Below are 16,981 nucleotides of genomic sequence, written 5' to 3' on the forward strand. Positions count from 1 at the left end.
CAGGGCCAGGGACCGGGTTTTGTTGTGCTGGGGAGCTCAGCCACGTGTCCGGCTCACACAGAGCCCAACACCCTGTTCTGAGCAGCAGGGTAAGGGGGCCAGGGGGCAGGAGAAGGGGCAGGGAGGTTCTGGAGGGGGCAGTCAAGAAACGGGGGGGGCTTTTGGGGGGGAGTGGAGAAAGTTTTGGGCAGTCAGGGTACAGGTAGGGGGTGGGGTTCTGGAGGGCAGTTAGGAGCAGGGGTCCCAGGAGGGGGCAGTCAGGGGACAAGGAGCGGGGTGGGGGGCTGAGAGTTCTGGGGGGGAGCTGTCAGGGGGCAGGAGTGGGGAGAGGGATCGGAGCAGTCAGGGGACAGGGAGCAGAGGGGTTTAGATGGGTTGGGAGTTCTGGGGGGGGCTGTCAGGGGGCAGGAGTGCGGAGAGGGATCGGAGCAGTCAGGGGACAGGGAGCAGAGGGGTTTAGATGGGTTGGGAGTTCTGGGGGGGGCTGTCAGGGGGCAGGAGTGCGGAGAGGGATCGGAGCAGTCAGGGGACAGGGAGCAGAGGGGTTTAGATGGGTTGGGAGTTCTGGGGGGGCTGTCAGGGGGTGGGGAGTGGTTGGATGGGGCGTGGGAGTCCCAGGGGTCTGTCTGGGGGTGGGGGGGTGGATAAGGGTTGGGGCAGTCAGGGGACAAGAGGCAGGGAGGCTTAGATAGGGAGTGGAGTCCTGGGGGGCAGTTAGGGGCAGGGGTCCCAGGAGGGGGCAGTCAGGGGACAAGGAACGGGGGGAGGGTTGGGGGTTCTGGGGGGGCGGGAAGTGGGAGGGGCAGGGGCGGGGCTAGGGCGGGGCTCCTCCCGTCCTCTTTTTTGCTTGCTGAAATATGGTAACCCTAGCTTCAGGCACCGCCCCCAGCAGCTCCCTTTGGCCGGGAATGCGTATATCTCAGTGCAAAGGGCTCACCCTCAGGGTGAACCTAAGCCTCTGACTGGCAGAAGCTGGGACTGCTTCTGCCAGTCAGAATCACTAGATGAATTGCCCAGTTCTATTCATTCCCACTACAGCACCTGGTCTAGAAGAACATAAGAACATAGGCACAGCCATACTGGATCAGACCAAAGGTCCATCTAGCCCAGTATCCCATCTTCCAACAGTAGCCAATGTCAGGTACCCCAGAGGGAATGAACCTGGATCATCAAGTGATCCATCCCCTGTCACCCATTCCCAGCTTCTGGCAAAGAAGAGACCCTGGGCTAGATGGACCATTGATCTGACCAAGTATGGCCATTCATATGACGCCCAGTCCAAAGGGTGAAGTTCATCCCAACTGGTCATGCTGGTCTTCCCCTCCCTTTACTGGCCCCGGTCCGTGGTTATCTGGGGGGAGGGCTGCAGGAAGAGACACTGAATGCTGATTGCTCCAGGCTGGAGTCTGGATGGCTTGCAGTGACAGTCAGTCAGCGAGGTGTCCTGGCAGGGCAGCTGGCTGGAAAGTAGCACAAAAGCCGGCGCAGTCTGGAATAGGCTGCCCTCTGTGCTGACCCTTCATCACAGGCACAGCACGTAGGCCCCAGGGTCACCAGCCCTCCAGGTTCGCCCAGGAGACACCAGGAATGAAAGATTCATATTTAATGAACATTCATGTCATGCGTTGAAACCTCCCAGAATCTGTCCCACACAACCTGGCAGCCCTTGTAGGCCCCGATCTGCACCTGTGCTTAGGTTCCTGAACCCCAGATGGGCTACAGGAGTGGGTCCCCTCCAAACTCTGGCTGGAGGAGCGGGTGGTGTCATTTAACTCAATGGTAGGATCGGACCTGGGGTCTCCCCCAGCCCATGTGAGGGCCCGGTCTACCAGGCTACAGAGTCACACTCACTCCAGGCCCAAGACCCTTTCATTATTTATCCACAGTGGAGCAACTTGGACAGAAGAGACTGAAGGGACCCATGCATCAGGGCAGGCACGTAGAAGAGTCGCCGGGCTGGGTGGATCACTGATTTGGTGTCATATGTAGAAAGGATCTGGGGCTAGAGCAGTGGTCCCCAAACTTTTTCAGTGTTGCCCCCCTTATCTAGTCCTCAATCCCCCAAGAGCCAGGGTGGGAGGGCAGGGGGTGGCTGGGGCAGGGCTGGGGAAGGAGAGTCGTGCTCGAGGCAGGACAGGGGAGCTGACAGTACCTCTTTTGCCGGAGCTGTCCCTGAATGCTCCTCCAGGCTTCCTGTCCCCCAGTGGCTGAGGCTGGTTACTGCAGTGCTGTATGCTGCAATACAGCAATGCTGATCGGACACTGCCAGGTCCCCTTTATGACTGGACTTTCCAGTCGAAAACCGGACACCTGGCAACCCTAAGCCGGGGCCAGGGGCTCGGACGGGAGCAGCAGCTGGAGCTGGGGATGGGGATGGAGTAGAGCTGGGCGCAGAGCGGGGCTCTGTGGTGCTCGCTCCCCGCCCCCAGCGGGCTGCCCCAGGCGTGCCGCGCCCCCCCTGAAATGTTCCTCCCACCCCCTAGAGGGGCACGCCCCACAGTTTGGAGACCACTGGACTATAGGGACAATGTAAGTCCCCTCACCTGCATGTCCAGTGGGGAAAATGTTTAAAAAGAAGAAAACAAAGGGAGGGGACCAAAATAATCCAAAAATGTTTGTTTGTTTTTTAGATATTTGACAACAGAATCAAGACACAAATTGAAATTGGAAAACAATGAAAATGTTCATTGCAATGAGCTTTTTCCTATCCAGAAAACTTCTTGAGAGCCCCCTGCTTTTCTGAAATAGTTTGATTTATACGAAATTATAACCCTCTTCTCCTGCCGGCATTCTCCTCCTCGTGGGTGCAGCTGGATCGACAAAATGCCATGCCCTTCCTTGAGCTAGGCCCACAGGTCTGAAACCGACAGGAGATTGAACAGGAAATTATACAGCCTCCCAGAAACAAGCCGGACGTTCCCTCAGCTGTTGACAAATGGAGAATCCCCACTTGTGGGCAGCTGTACTGTGCTGATGGCACACAGCTGAGTGGCGAGCACGCCTTCTAGGAGGGGGCAGTGGGATGTGTATCAGCTCATCTTTCTCCCCCATCCCATGGCCCAGTCAGTCCTCTCTGCTGGAGCTGTGAATGCTGGGAATGCTCTGGAGAATCTCCACTAGCTGTCAGCAGTATAGGGCCGAGGACATGCAGCTGAGCAGTTCCAAATCCAACCAGTGCATGAGTACACATGTGCACACGTTCCACGCCTGATGCTGCCCGGCCCCACAGCCGTTCTTCAGCTGCCAGGCAAGCAGTGCCCAGGTTCCGTGGCCTGTCCCAGGGCAGCACGGTTCTCAGTTCAGGTGCGGCCTGGTGCCCCGGAAGGTAATGAGATACTCGGGGTAGGTGAGGTCGTCGAAGAAGGTGACGAAGATGCTGGGGCGAGAGACCACGTTGACCACGCTGTCGTAACGGCCACCCCCATCTGGCTTCTCCGGGGGTAGCACCATGTCCTCCTTGCCCTGGGTGAACTGCCCCGTCAGCACCCGTACCTGGAACATAAAGCGGTGCCCGTGGGCATCGGGCTTAGCGTAGTCCGCTGACCGCGCAGCCTCCACCGCGAAGTACAGGCCCTGGCCGTAGATTCCCACTGTGAGAAAGGAGAGAACAGAACAGTCACCCCCAGACACTGAGAGACGGGACACAGGGCCATGTCCTTTGTGGGAGTGCCAGCCCTGAACCATCCCAGGCTGAAACTGACCGATTTAAGGGGGCAGGGAATGGGACATAGGGCCGTTCCCCTAGAGGAGGCACTGGCCCCGATCCGGCCCCAGGGCAGGGGACTGGCTGGCGCTGGGGGGTGAAGAGTGGGAAAAGGGGTCTTTCCCCTCTAGGGGGCGCTGGGTCCCATCTGGCCCCAGGGCAGGGACTGCCTGGCTCAGAGGGGTGGGGAATGGGACATGGGGCCTGTCCCGTCTAGGGGGCCCTGGTTCCCATCCGGGCCCAGGGCAGGTCTGGGTGGCCCAGGGGGCGGGAATGGCATACAGTCCTGGTGCCCCCAGCCCCAGGGGCCCCCGGGGGCCCAGCCCCACCCTTGCGGCAGGTGTTCCTGAGGCCGATCTCCTGGATGGAGCGCCGGTTCTCGGGCCGCGTGCCGTGGTAGAGGAGACGCTCGTTGAGCTCGCCCGGCGGGTTCTTCTCCTCCATCCAGCAGCGCTGCCAGCAGTAGGAGACCCACAGGACCCGGTTCTGCACCCTCTGGATCTGCAGGGGGCAGGGCAGGAACCGTGGGCATGGCCAGGAGCTGCCAAGGGCACCCCCATGTGGGGTGGGGGGGCACCCAGCCTTTCAGGTTCTTCCCATCCCACCTTGGCCAGAGCTTCAGTCCCAGGTCCCCAATCCCCTGCAGCTCTGTCAGGGGACACCCCTCAATGGCCACGGACATCTGGCCTTCCTGCCCCCATGGAGTGCCCTCCAAGGACCTCCTTCCTCCCTGCAGGCAGGGCCAGGGAAGCTCCCTGTCACTGAGCCCCACCCCCAGCTGGGGCTAGGAGAGATCCCCCCTCCCCCTGACTGGGCTTTGGGACCCACAGGGGGTGTCTCTCAGCCCCAGCCCCAGAGCCCCCCAGCCCCTCACACTCACGTGGAGGATGTGGTAGCCCGGGGCCGTCTGCTTGAACCCCTTAGCCACCTCCTGGTACTCCTCTGAGCCCTCCGCCAGCTCCACCAGCCTCACCAGGCTCTCACCCATGGGCTCCCAGTGTGGAGCAAGGCACCTGTCTGCAACGAGAGATGGGGTCAGTCAGCCGGTCCCTGCCCTAGGGCCGGATGGGAGCTGGTGCCCCCGTGAGAGGAAAGGCCCCATGCTCCATTCCCTGCCCCAGTCCCAGTCCCCCGAGGTCAGATGGGAGCTGGCACCCCCTGGAGAGGAAAGGTGCCATTGCCCATTCCCGGCCCCCAAGGCAGCCAGTCCCACACTGGTGCCCTCCTGTCCAGCAGTGGGGCAGCGGTGGGGGGGGGGTTTGGAAGGGGGTTGGTTCCTCTCACCCCACAGGCAGATCTCCCGGCGGAGGCGGATGAGGGCCCCAGTGCCCGGCGCAATGCCCACTGCCTTGAGAAGGTCGATCTCCGCCCGCTGCCCGTCCCACTCGATCTCCACCCGGCGCTCCCCGCTGGCGTACGCCGTCTCCAGCCGCTGGTTGGTGGCCACATTGAAGGGATGCCAGCCGGCCGGGGCCAGGTGCTGCCACTTGACCAGCCCATACAGCACCTCGGCCTCCACCCGCTGGCGCTGGGCAGCCTGGATCCTGGTGTGGACAGCAGCCACGGCCTTGGCCACATCCTCCCAGGCGCCCCGCACACGCAGCACATTGCCCGGTAGGCGCCGGAGGCTGACAGGGAAGTGGTACAGCGAGGCCTGGCCGAGCTCCCGCAGGGCCTGGGCGCCAACGGCCACCAGCTCCGCATTGCAGACGCTTTCGTCGTGGAACTGGGCCACGAAGCCGGCCATGGCTGCCTTCACCCGGCCCACGTCAGGCTCTCGGCCCACCACGCGGAGCTCCAGCCCCTTGGGGGCCCCTGGGAATGCAGAGAGGGGTCCTGAATAGGTGGGTCAGCACCAGTGGGGCTCGGTTAGCAGGGGCAGTGGGTCAGAAGCGAGGGGTACTGGCAGAGCTGGAGGGGGCCCAGGGCTAGGGTAGCAGGGGGCTATGGACTGGGAGTGCGGACCAGCCCTCCAGATCCTTGCATTGCTCTTACCTGCATGCACCTTCGGGGGCTTCCTTGGGGCATTGGGAGCCTGCAGAGCTGCACCCTGCAGAGGAGGACAGGGCTGGGTGAAGAGGGCACAGGGGGCACTACCAACTCCATGCAGCCCATGGCCGTGCTGCTCCCCCGAACCCCCGTGCCCGGCCTCAGGTGCCCTGTCCTGCCCAGGGGACACAGACACCTGGCCGGGGGGATGGGCCACTCACCAGGTTCGCAGACCCAGAAACTGAGGCACAAAGAGGGGGAGGGAGGCAGGAAGTCAGGGGCAAAGAAGAGAATAGAACCCAGGAACCCCCACACACCGCCCCAACTCCCGCTCTAACCACTATACCCCACTCCCCTCCCAGAGCCAGCAGAAAACCCAGGAGTCCTAGCTCCCAGCCCCCCTGCTCCACCCACTGGATCCCACTGCCCTCTCAGACCTGAGACGGACCCCAGGAGTCCTGTCCTCTCAGCCCAGACCGCCCCTCCCCAGTTCTCGTAGTGCCAGCTCCCATGTCTCTGACTCTGACAAACCCGGCGACCCTGGGCGACCTGCCCGCCCTCAGGCTGCCACCCACAGCTCTCACCTGCCCACAGGTGCTGGAGGGGCCATTTGTAGGGGGGTCTCCTCGCAGGCTCACCACGCAGCAGAGCTGCTGAGCCAGGTCCTGCAGGAGGGTCGCCCCCTCCCCACAGAGGTACTCGCCCAAGGCTCGGCCCCTGATGGGCACCGTGCCCAACACCAGGGAGTCCAGGTCAGCCTTGATGGCCCTTCTGGCCAGCCGCAGGTGACGCAGGAGGCCCCGCAGCCCCAGGGACAGCACCCGAGTGTTGGGGTGCAGCTGAACGGTGACCCGGAGGTGCTCCCAGTTCATCAAGCACAGCAGCTTTGCCCCAGCTTCTGCCAGCTCTGGCCGGGGGACGTCCAGCCGCTCCTCGGCTGGTGAGTTATTCTGCAGATACTCCCGGATGGCCGCCTCCGCCTGGGCCACGTAGGGCTGGAAGCCCACCACCACCAGCTGCTCCCGGCTCGCGGCACAATGCAGGGCCACGTCCCACTGGGCGCCCAGCCCAGCCAGCAGCTCGCCCCATTCCTGACCCTGTGTGGCCCAGTGCAACCCCTCCTCGATTGGCACCGTCTGGCAGCCCACCAGGCCGCCCAGCAGCTCCGCCGCATGCTGCAGCTTCTCCTGCTCCAGCCCAGCCACCGTGACGCCCTCAGAGGGCGCCAGCCCAGCATGGAGGTCCCAGGCCAGCTCAGTCCCTGAGTCATCGGCGGGGAGCTCCGGCTTGGCAAGAAGATCCCAGGCTAGCTCGGTTCCCGAGACAGCAGTGGGGAGCTCTAGGATAGCGGCGATGCCCCGGTCCAGGAAGAAGCTGGGGGTGAAGACATCCTCTCGGTGCTCCTGGATGAAGCGAACCTGGAGAGGCGAGACGGGCACCGACAGGACCCGGAATGCCCTGAGCAGCTGCTGGCACCGGCTCTCCACCTCGGCCACCTGCCGGCGGGGTCCCCGGAAGATGATGATAGCTGGGGCGCCCTGTCGAAGCTCTATGCTGACGTGGGGGTCAAGGAGCTCCTTCTCCACCACGTCCTTGACGATGACCCACCTGGGCAGAGGCTCGGCCGAGTACTCCCGGCTCACCAGCTGCCTCTGGAAGGCCCTCACAGCCAGGTGCTGGAGGAATGGTGCCATCTCCCCTGCCAAGCCGACAAAGCCCTCCCCGTCATAGACCCGGATGGACCCGAACTCCTCCACCAGGGATGGCTCGGCAGCCAGGGCCTCCAGCAGGTCCTCTCGGACCTCGTGATGCACCACGTAACGCTGGCGCACTGAGCGAAATGCCGCTTCCCAGCCGCGCGGCTCCTCAGAGCTGGCCACTGTCAGGAAGGTCAGGATTCCCCAGTGGGGACAGGCCTGGAACCCGTAGCCGGCCTCCTCCAGGCGTCCCTTGAACTCTCGCCGCACGACCGGGCTCTCGTCCACATAGCGAAGGAAAAGGGGGTGTTCTGGCCAGCAGAACCCCACGGCCTCTGTGGGGAGACAGGAAAACGGCTGGGACCTGCCGGTGAGTCGGAGAGCCGGGAGGGGCCTGGCCCTGGGGGTTCGGGCACCCGACTGCCGTGGATTGTACAATGGGGGGGGCCAAGCTACATGGAGGGGTTAGATACCTTTGAGTCCTTCTGAGATACCTCAAATGGCGCTGGGGGGCTCAGCAGATGGCGTTCTCCCCCAACAGTCAGTGCTGGCCCCATTGCAACACTAGGGGGCGCTGTGCGACAGGGAGCAGGACTTCAGCAGGGGGCGCTCTCCCCCTAGCAGTCAGGGCTCTGGTGGCGATGCAGCATTTCAATATGGCTGGCCCTGGTGATTTGGGGAACTGGGGACACGCCCATCCTCCGGGAACCCAAGCAAGAGGTTGGCAGCTGCTGCCTTTGACGGCTCCCAGCCTGAGTCACACAGCTGGTGCTGGGGCACGGCACCCACCCAGCTGCCTTCTGCCTCGGGTGGTGGGAGGCCAGGCGGGCTGCGAGTGGCGGGGGGTCCCCAGCAGGAGGCGTCGCTACTGGGCCTGACAGGGGCGAGGCACAAGGAACCATCGGATTGGCGCTCCAGGACCAGCCCAGGAGGGCAGGCTCTGACCTCCGGCCCAGAGAATGCTCCCGGGCGGTGGGGAAACTGAGGCAGGGCCATGCATATTACTGTGAGTCTGGCTGTAAGTCAAGAGCACTGGAGCTGGGGGCCTATCAACTGTCACAGACCCCTGACCGTAACCCCCAGTGCCCCATGGCTGGAGAGACTCAGGGGGGTCGGCACTGCTCCTGGTGGTCCCATTTCTGAGAAGCACTGGGGAGCGGGGCCTGTGCCGGAGAGGACAAGGGGAGAGACGCTGCTGCAACCCGCTGAGCACAGAGGCCCCAAACCTAGCCACTATGGTGGGTCCAGCAGAGGGCGCCAGAGGCCGTGGAACGCAAGTAACGGCAAGGGGTCACCGGTATGACACTCAGCGCACCCGGGAGAGTCACGGGCTCTTACCAGCCGGAGTGCTAGGATCTTCAGCCACCTGCCAGGGAGGGCAAGAAAGGAGTCAGTTTATTTATGAGACACGCCCCTCCCAGAGCCGGGGATAGAACCCAGGAGTCCTGACTCCCAGCCTGCCCCCACCCCCGAGCTCTAACCATTAGACCCCAATTCCCCCCCTCCAAGGCCAGGGATGGAACCCAGGAGTCCTGCCCTGCAGCCTCCCACCCCTCCCCCAGGTGACCTGCCCCATTTACCGGGCAAGGAGCCGGCAGCCCCAGCGGGCAGACGATTTCCACCAGTTTCATCCAGGTGTTGGGCTGGTGCTCCAGGAAGCAGCTGATTTCCTCCAGCATGGCCAGCAGGGTCTGACCGGCCCCCAGCAGCGGGAAGGACACGGACTCCAGGAACGCGCCGTACACAGAACATAGGCAGCTTCGCACCATCTGGCGCATGACCTGCAGGGACCGAGAACAACGGGGGAATAGATTATGGAAATATGTAGGAAGATTCTCCTATCTATCTATCTATCTATCTATCTATCTATCTATCTATCTATCTATCAGAGAAGTAAGCCGATATTCCTTCAGCGAGGCCTCCAGTTCTGGAAGTGGGAACTCGAGGAGAGAAGAGACAGACGGGTGATGTCTGTCCGTTACGCGGCACCTAGCTGGCGACAGAGGCTACGAAACACAAGGTATTTAGGATTCGCTGCTATCTTAGCTTCAAGGATGACCTAACACCTTTTTTCCCTCGGCTTCATTAACCCGTGAGAACTCCCAGGCTTTTCTCTCCTGGAAGTCTCTATGGATGCCAGGGAAACAGGGAGCCCACAGGCAAGTTCTTTTGGTTTTCAAGACATATTTTTGCTTTTCAGAAACTGCCCATAGCAACGGCTTCAGTAAAAAGTTTCATTTTTGGCGGGGAAAAATTAGTTTTCAGAAACTGCTTCCAGCAAACCGGCTGCTTTTCAGTGACACCTCTGGGGGCTCAGCACAAATGTTCAGTTTACAAAACCTGCTGATGTTAAAACAAAATGGTAAAACAATGGCTATTAACCAGGATGTTCAGGGATGGTGTCCCTAGCCTCTGTTTGTCAGGGGCTGGGAATGGGCGACAGGGGATGGATCACTTGATGATTTCCTGTTCTGTTCATTCCCTCTGGGGCACCTGGCATTGGCCACTGTCGGAAGACAAGCTACTGGGCTAGATGGATCTTTGGTCTGACCCAGTATGGCCGTTCTTGTGTTCTTACATTCAGGTTTTCGTCAAAATTTTCAGTTTGGGGGGGGGGGGGGGGGATCCGTTTTGGGGAAAGAAAGACTTTCCGATTTTCCTAGGACTTAGAGAAAAGGAGGGTGGTGAAGCACTGGAATGGGTTACCTAGGGAAGTGGTGGAATCTCCATCCTTAGAGGTTTTTAAGGCCCGGCTTTACAAAGCCCTGGCTGGGATGATTTAGTTGGGGTTGTTCCTGCTTTGAGCAGGGGGCTGGACTAGATGACCTCCTGAGGTCCCTTCCAACCCTGATATTCTATGATTCTATGAAAAGATTCTGAATTTCCCTAACAAACCAGATATGGTGGAGGGAAAATGTTTGCCACAACTTTACGGTTTATGGGCTTTTCTATGAAAAACTGAAATACATCAATTTCTCCAGGATGCTGTTTGGTTTGGAACAACGCTGGGTGGAGAACTGCCGACCCGCTCTAGAGAGTGATATTGCTGTACCAAGTGGTTTAGGAGCCTAAAGACAGAGTGGCGCCTCATTGGCCCTTAGACTTGCTAAGGCCTGTCTAGGCACCTAAACCCCTTGCTACGTCCTGTCCCAGGCATCTAGTAGAGCTGGGTAGCAGAGGGAGGGGGGGATCCAGGGGCTACAGCAGAGATAGGTGGCGTATGGGGTGGCCCCCCTTTACCTCTGGCGCCCCCTGCTGCTGCAGTGCCTCGCCATCCAGCTGCACAAGGTACAGCACTTTGCAGTGCAGATCCGGTAGGGCCGTGCCTGGCACCGTCAGCACCTTCCCCGGTTGGAGCTCCCCGCTGTGGCCTGCAGCTGCCAGCGCCCTCTCGGCCAGGGCCTGGACCTCCTGAGAGCACCACTGCAGCCCATCCGTCTCCAGCACCACCGGCAGCACCAGCACATCCGTCTGTCCCCAACACAGAGCCAAGGAGCGTGAACAGACGCTCGGACCGGCTCCTTGGGGGCTCACCGCTCCCCCCTCTGGGCCTGGGGACAAAGGCCCCGGGGGCTCCAAACAAGGTGAGCCCTAGAGAGACCGTCTTCCTACAGACTGGGAGAGAAGGTGCTAGGGATAGAACCCAGGAGTCCTGGCTCCCAGCCCCCTCCCTGCTCTAACCACTAGACACCACTCCCCTCCCAGTACCAGGGATAGAACCCAGGAGTCCTGGCTCCCAGCCCCCTCCCTGCTCTAACCACTAAACCCCGCTCCCCTCCCACAGCCAGGAGAGAACCCAGGAGTCCTGGCTCCCAGCCCCCACTCTAACCAAGGCACTGACCTTCTGGCTGGCGAGGGACCCACTGACCACCTGGGTGCGGACTCTCTCCTGGGCCCGGAGGACATTCCTCAGCAGCTCCTGCCGGTTCTCGCCAAGCGGCCACCGCTTGGCACATGCCCTATGCAAGGTGGCTACCAGGGCCCCATCAGCGGCCACCACGGAGATGCTGCTCAGGGGGGCGGCAGGGCAGCCCCGGGCGAAGGTGTCGATGGCCTCAGCCACGGCCTCCACCAGCCACATGCTTTCCGAGTCCACACAGACGGCCACAGAGGTGACCTGCATCCGGGCCGCGGCCTCCAGGGTCAGGAGCACCGCCCCGGCTGCCAGTCCCCCAGCCCCCGGCGGGGAGCAGACTTCCAGGCAGGCGTGAGGAGCCCCTCGCCGGCTCAACGCCCTCCGGGTCACCACGCTGGCCCCGCTGTCCGGGCCGGACTCACCACCCAGCCTCACCACGGCGCCCGCCCGGATCCCAGCGCCGTCTCCCTCCCCGAGGCATAGGCTGATCCCTGGGCACGGCCGGAAGAACCAGCCCACCGAGGGCACTGCCCTGCCCACCAGGATCAGCAGCTCACTGATGGCCACTTTGGCAGCCAGCGCTGCCTCCCGGGGGCCAGAGAGGGCCAGGGTGCCAGCATCCCCCTGGCAGTGCCCGCTGGCCATCACCTGCCAGAGGGAGGGTGCCAGGACCTCCGAAAGCTGCTCCCACAGGTCCATCTCTGGCAGTGTAATGAACAAGGTCTCTGTGCATTGGGTTCCCGGGGGGGCTCCCTGTGGGCCCCGGTGGGTGGGTCTCAGCTCTGTCCTTGCCACAGGCCCCTCAGGGCACAGCATGGCCCTCTCCCCTGCCTTGGTATCGCTGGTGGGGGGCTGGAGGCACCGCCCAGCTCTGCCCCCGAGGGTCACCGGCGCACCAAGCTTGCTTGAGAGTCGTCCCCAGACGGCCAAGACGGGTCCCATCGTGGCCTGGAGTGCCCAGCAGGTCGACAGCGCAGCCCGCAACAGCGCAGAGGGGCCAGGAATGGCTCACGGCCCACGGCCCACGCCTGGTCTTGGAGCTCTGCTAGAGACAGCGCCGGGTGGTGGTTAGAGTGGGCACCAGCAGACTGCACTCCTGGGTTCTATCCCTGGCTCTGGGAGGAGAGTGGGGTCCAGTGGTTAGAGTGGGGGGCGGGGGCTGGGCGCACGAGGAGAGATGTCCCCTCCACAGGGTGCTGGCCAGCCAGTGCCGCCCCTGCCCTGGGCCCAAAATGGGTGGCTGGTGCCAACCCCAGTGCTGTGTCTTGCCCTTGGCTGTGCCAGCAGCCCCGACAGATGATCCACTCCTCCATGGTCACCAATCCCCCTCCATCCTGGGCGCTCCCACCTACCTGCTGCACCAGCCTCTGCCCTCACAGCCCCCTCTGCGGGCTCACACTCCTCCGACACCTCCTTGGCCCAGGCCCAGCTGGGCAGAGGAGCTCCCAGGGCAGATTGAAACCTCCCTGGGCGCCCGGCTGGGAAGTGAAGGTTCCCCTGCCCAGGTTTCACTTTCCATTCCTCCCCAGTGCCGGTGAGTTTCATGCTCGTGGGTGGGGCAGAGAGGCTTTGGCCCCAGGAGAAGCCACATAGCTGAGGTGGAACTGGAGAGGCCAGGGGCTCTGGGAAGCCAATTGGAGGGATTGCCCGCTGGGCTGGGCACATCCAGAGCAAACCTGGGCAATGGGCCCAAGGGTGTAGCTGAAATCTGTCTGCAGAGCGACTCACAAACGCCAGCCAGATCTCCTTGTGCTCGGGACTGAACGCTGATCTCCGCCACCTCTTCCCCCCAACCCAGGATCAATCTGGAGTCACTCCCAATAGCAGTGGGGACAGGGCTGGATTCTGCTCCCAGAACCCTGGGGTCAATCCGGTGTCACGGCCTACCTGCAATGGGGTCACTCCATTGGAGTCAATGGGGCCAGGTGCCCAGGTGGTGGACTGTGGCCAGTGCAGCATTGCAGCCAGCAGGGTGATGCTGGTTTGCACCAGCAGCTGGCCAGCCGCGTGTACTGGGGGCATTTGGGGGGGGTTGCCCTGGGGGTGGGGGACAGAGAAGGAAGCTGGGGCAGCCAGATGGGGGGAAGTCAGCTGGGCAGTTGCAGGTGGATGGATGTGCCAGAGCTGGACCGGATTTATTGCCCCCAACCTGGGGGCGGGGGTGAAGTGGGGGTCATCCTATCTCTTTGCAGTGTTGTATGCGGCTGTTCCGCATCCCAGCGCCGGACAAGCTATCCCTGTGCAGTGTTATATGTGGCTGTTCCCCAGGTGCCCCACCCCAGAGCTGGCTGCATCTCAGAGGCAGGTGCCCCATCCTCTCTCCTGGGCTACATTCGCCATACCCACCGCCCTCCACACCCAGCAGGCAGGACCCAAGGAGGGGGCTATCAGCCAGGCTCAGAGGGAGAATTTGGGGCCATTGGTGTCACTGGGATCTGGGGCAGCCCTCTAGCATTGCCCCCTCCGGGTATCATGTGTGGACCCACAGCAGCTGGACCCCAATACCTTAGAGGCCATCAGCCAGCGCCAGAGATTCATGTGGTATTACTCTAATGCAGGAGAGGAGACCCCATAGGTGTTAGGGGGAAATCAGTCCGTGTGACCTGCGGAACTCACTGTTTCTTGTGTCTGGGACTGTGGAGGGGCAGGCTGCAGACCGTGTGTGGAAAGGGGCTACGCTGAGCAGGAATCACAGCCCACCAACCCACCCTGAGTCCCCCGCGCTGTCCCCTTACCTGGGCTTCCTGCGTGCGGGTGGTTCACCCCATGCTGAAATGCAGCTAGCTCTGGGTTGGGGCAGCTGGGGAACAGCCGCACATAACACTGCACAGGGGTGGCTCACCTGGCACTGAGATGCAGCTAGCTCTGGGTTGGGGCAGCTGGGGAACAGCTGCACATAACACCACATGGAGATTCCCCAGGTCAGGAATTGGAAGAGATGGTCTGGCTGGGTTCTGCCCGCTAATTCAACTCCCGCTCCCGGCCACATGGGGCATTTCATTTGCTTCCCGAAAGCTCTTTGAGCCCCGTCTGAACTGCCCGCTGGGTGCAGCTTACATCTCCCTGGAATAAATCTTCGCCAAGAGCCCCGGGCAGATCTCCGCCCAGGGGCAGGTTTCAACTTGCAACCTCCATGCCATGGTGGCCCCTGGGAAAAGCTTGGGAATGTAAGAGAAGCTGGTTTGGGGGGCCTGCAGCTCAGGCACCGCCAGGACAAATGGCCTCAATTGGGCTCATGCACCAGATCCAGTGTCCTGAGGAGATGCACCAAGGCAATGGGGATTCGAAAGCTGCTCTGAAGTGGAGCTGGCACCTACCCCAGCCCCATAGGCAGCGATCTGGCTGGGTAGCCAGTGACCCCTCCCTCCAGGGACCCCCACAGCTCAACCCACAGGGAGGCAGATTGGGGCTCAGTCTGGCTGCCCCGGTCCCCGGGCTCAGCACACCTCAGGCCCAGCGCCGCCTTGGGTCCTGGATTCGGCCTGGGGCACAGCTCTGGTCTCAGGGAAGCTGGTTTAGCAGGAGGCGCCAGTCCCCTGCACCCATGGCTCGCCCAGCGCCAATCCCTATGTGGGGGAGGGAATTAGGTGGCTCAGTGACCTGGGGATGCCCTGAACGGCTGGTACTCTCACTGCCCCCAGGTATGGGCACCCTCTCGGCCCTGCTCCTACGTAACCCATGTCCCAGACTCCTCTGCACCTCACCCTCAAAATCCACTCTAGGCTTTCGGATCCAATGGAAGTTGAGGCTGGGCACCAAGACTCCTGGGTTCTATCTCAGCTCTGGGAGGGGAGTGGGGTCTAATGGTTAGAACACGGGGGTTGCTGGGAGTCAGGACTCCTGGGTTCTATCCCGGATCTGGGAGGGGAGTGGTGTCTAGTGGTTAGAGCAGGGGGCTGGGCACCAGGAGTCCTGGGTTCTATACTGGCTCAGGGAGGGGTGTGAGGTGTAGTGGTTAGAGTGGGGGGCTGGGAGTGTTGTCCTCTCCCTTCCAGCCCCTGTGCTGTTACTAAATCCCACCCCCAACCTCCAATGTGAAGAGGGGTGTCCTGGAAAGACATGCCCTAACCCTAATAGGGAAGTGGCCAAGAACTATCACTCCCAGCATCCCTGCTGCTGGGGGGCTACTCCTCCCAGTATGCCCTGGGTGGGCTAGGCTGGCCATTAACCCTTTGTTCATCGCAGCCCAGAGGGGTATGGTTTGGACAATAGGAAGAACTGTGAGTAGTGACTGTCCTGCGCTGCCGTCATCTCCCTGCACACACACCCAGCTCTCCGTAATCTGGAGAGTAAACCTACACGGAGTTCAGGCCGCCTGGCAGCAGGTCATCCTTTTGCAGAACGCTGAAGCACATCAAATGAAACCTGGCCACAGCAGGAAACACACCGTTAAGGATGCCTGCATCACTTTAACTCTGCCCTCATTCCGTGACTCCCCATGCACACAGGTAGTGCAGTGCTCCTCCGCCAACCCCGCGGTGGCTGAGATGCACAAAGCTCTTCCCCTCCTTTCCCAGCCCCTTCGTACCCCCAGGAGTCCTGGAACATGGTGAAGGGACCAAAAGCTTGCCCGCCCCACCTTCTTCTGGCCCCCTGGAGTGGGCCGTCACAATGGGGGTTATGTGGCTGCAGTCCAGGCGGTGGGCAGCCCCATGCTAGCGGGTTAGCGGGTGGCAGCAGTTGTTGGTGAGATGAGGATGGTAAATTACCCGAAAACCCAGCCGAGCATGGGGACTTCAGGGCCCTTCGACAGGCAGGCTGAGAGGAAAGGGCACTGGGGGGGGGGGCAGAGAGGGGTGAAGGGGCCCCCTGGATCCCAGCACACACATGTGGGAGGCAGGGAGAGGGGCTTTGTCCCACCTAGGGGCTGGGCCCCTCAGATCTAGGCGCACGCACAAGAGCGGGGAGCATGTGGGGCTGACAGTTGCCCCTGCTCCTGTTCTCTCCAGTGTCCCACCCCCCAACCTCTCTCCCCTCCCCTGCCACCCATCCCCATTTATTCCCTTCCCCTTAGCCCCCTCTCCTCGCTGCAGCCCCAAATTTCTCTCCTACTGTTTCCCACCCCCTGCCCCCAATGCCCCTCCCTTCCCAGGAACCACTCACAGGGTGATTTTTCCCCCAATACTTTGGGGAGTGCAGGCGGGGTGTGTGTGTTGGGGTGCAGTGGCAGAGCTGGGGATACAGGGGTGGGGGGTGCATGAGGAGAGCTGGGGTGCACTTGCAGGGCTGGGATACAGAGTGGCTGGGCATGCAGGGGCAGAGCTGTGAAGTAGGTTGGCGTGTAGCCAGGGGAAGATTTGTGGGTACAGGGTCTGGGGGTGCACAGAGAGTTAGGGCTGAAGAGGGGCTGGTGTCCTGGCAGGACTGGGATACAGAGGGGCTGGGGGTGCAGGAGCAGATCTGGGGTACAAGGTGTGGGGGTACCTGGGGAGAGCTGGGGTGCACTAGCAGGGCTGCGATACTGAGGGGCTGGTGTGCAGGGACAGAGCTGGGGGTACGGGGGTGCAGGGGATTGGGGTGCACGGGGAGCTGGGGATACAGGGTCTGAGGGTGCATGGGGAGAGCTGGGGGTGCACTGGCAGGGCTGTGATACAGAGGGGCTGGGGGCGAAGGGGCAGAGCTGGGGTGCATAGGGAGAACTGGGGTACAGAGATGGGGGATGCAGGATATCGGGGTGCACGGGGAGAGCTGGGGGGCAGTGGCAGGGCTGGCGGTGCAGGGCCATACACCCTCCCC

At 62.0% G+C, this 16,981-nt stretch overlaps 2 protein-coding genes across 3 annotated transcripts; both read right to left on the bottom strand.

The window, feature by feature from the left end:
- Positions 1–2,601: 2,601 nt before the first annotated feature.
- On the bottom strand, positions 2,602–11,069 carry LOC135975264 (uncharacterized). 2 transcript variants are annotated; one of them, XM_065565465.1, is made up of 9 exons: positions 10,630–11,069; positions 8,970–9,170; positions 8,728–8,755; positions 6,277–7,724; positions 5,699–5,753; positions 4,988–5,518; positions 4,584–4,720; positions 4,033–4,204; positions 2,602–3,590 (listed from the first exon to the last, which is right to left on the bottom strand). In XM_065565465.1, the coding sequence occupies exons 2-9, from the start codon at positions 9,165–9,167 to the stop codon at positions 3,295–3,297; spliced, it is 2,865 nt and encodes a 954-aa protein (XP_065421537.1). In that variant the 5' UTR covers positions 9,168–9,170; positions 10,630–11,069; the 3' UTR covers positions 2,602–3,294. The 2 variants fall into 2 exon arrangements, with proteins under 2 accessions (XP_065421537.1, XP_065421539.1); XM_065565467.1 differs by lacking the exon at positions 4,033–4,204 and having other exon boundaries at positions 3,334–3,590.
- LOC135975160 (uncharacterized) lies at positions 10,588–13,257 on the bottom strand. Its single transcript, XM_065565213.1, has 3 exons — positions 12,598–13,257; positions 11,156–12,290; positions 10,588–10,860 (listed from the first exon to the last, which is right to left on the bottom strand). Exons 2-3 carry the CDS (start codon positions 12,185–12,187, stop codon positions 10,588–10,590), a joined length of 1,305 nt encoding a protein of 434 aa, XP_065421285.1. The 5' UTR covers positions 12,188–12,290; positions 12,598–13,257.
- Between the last annotated feature and the right edge of the window lie 3,724 nt (positions 13,258–16,981).

Source organism: Chrysemys picta, chromosome 13 (assembly GCF_011386835.1).
Source record: "Chrysemys picta bellii isolate R12L10 chromosome 13, ASM1138683v2, whole genome shotgun sequence".
Lineage (NCBI taxonomy): Eukaryota > Metazoa > Chordata > Testudines > Emydidae > Chrysemys > Chrysemys picta.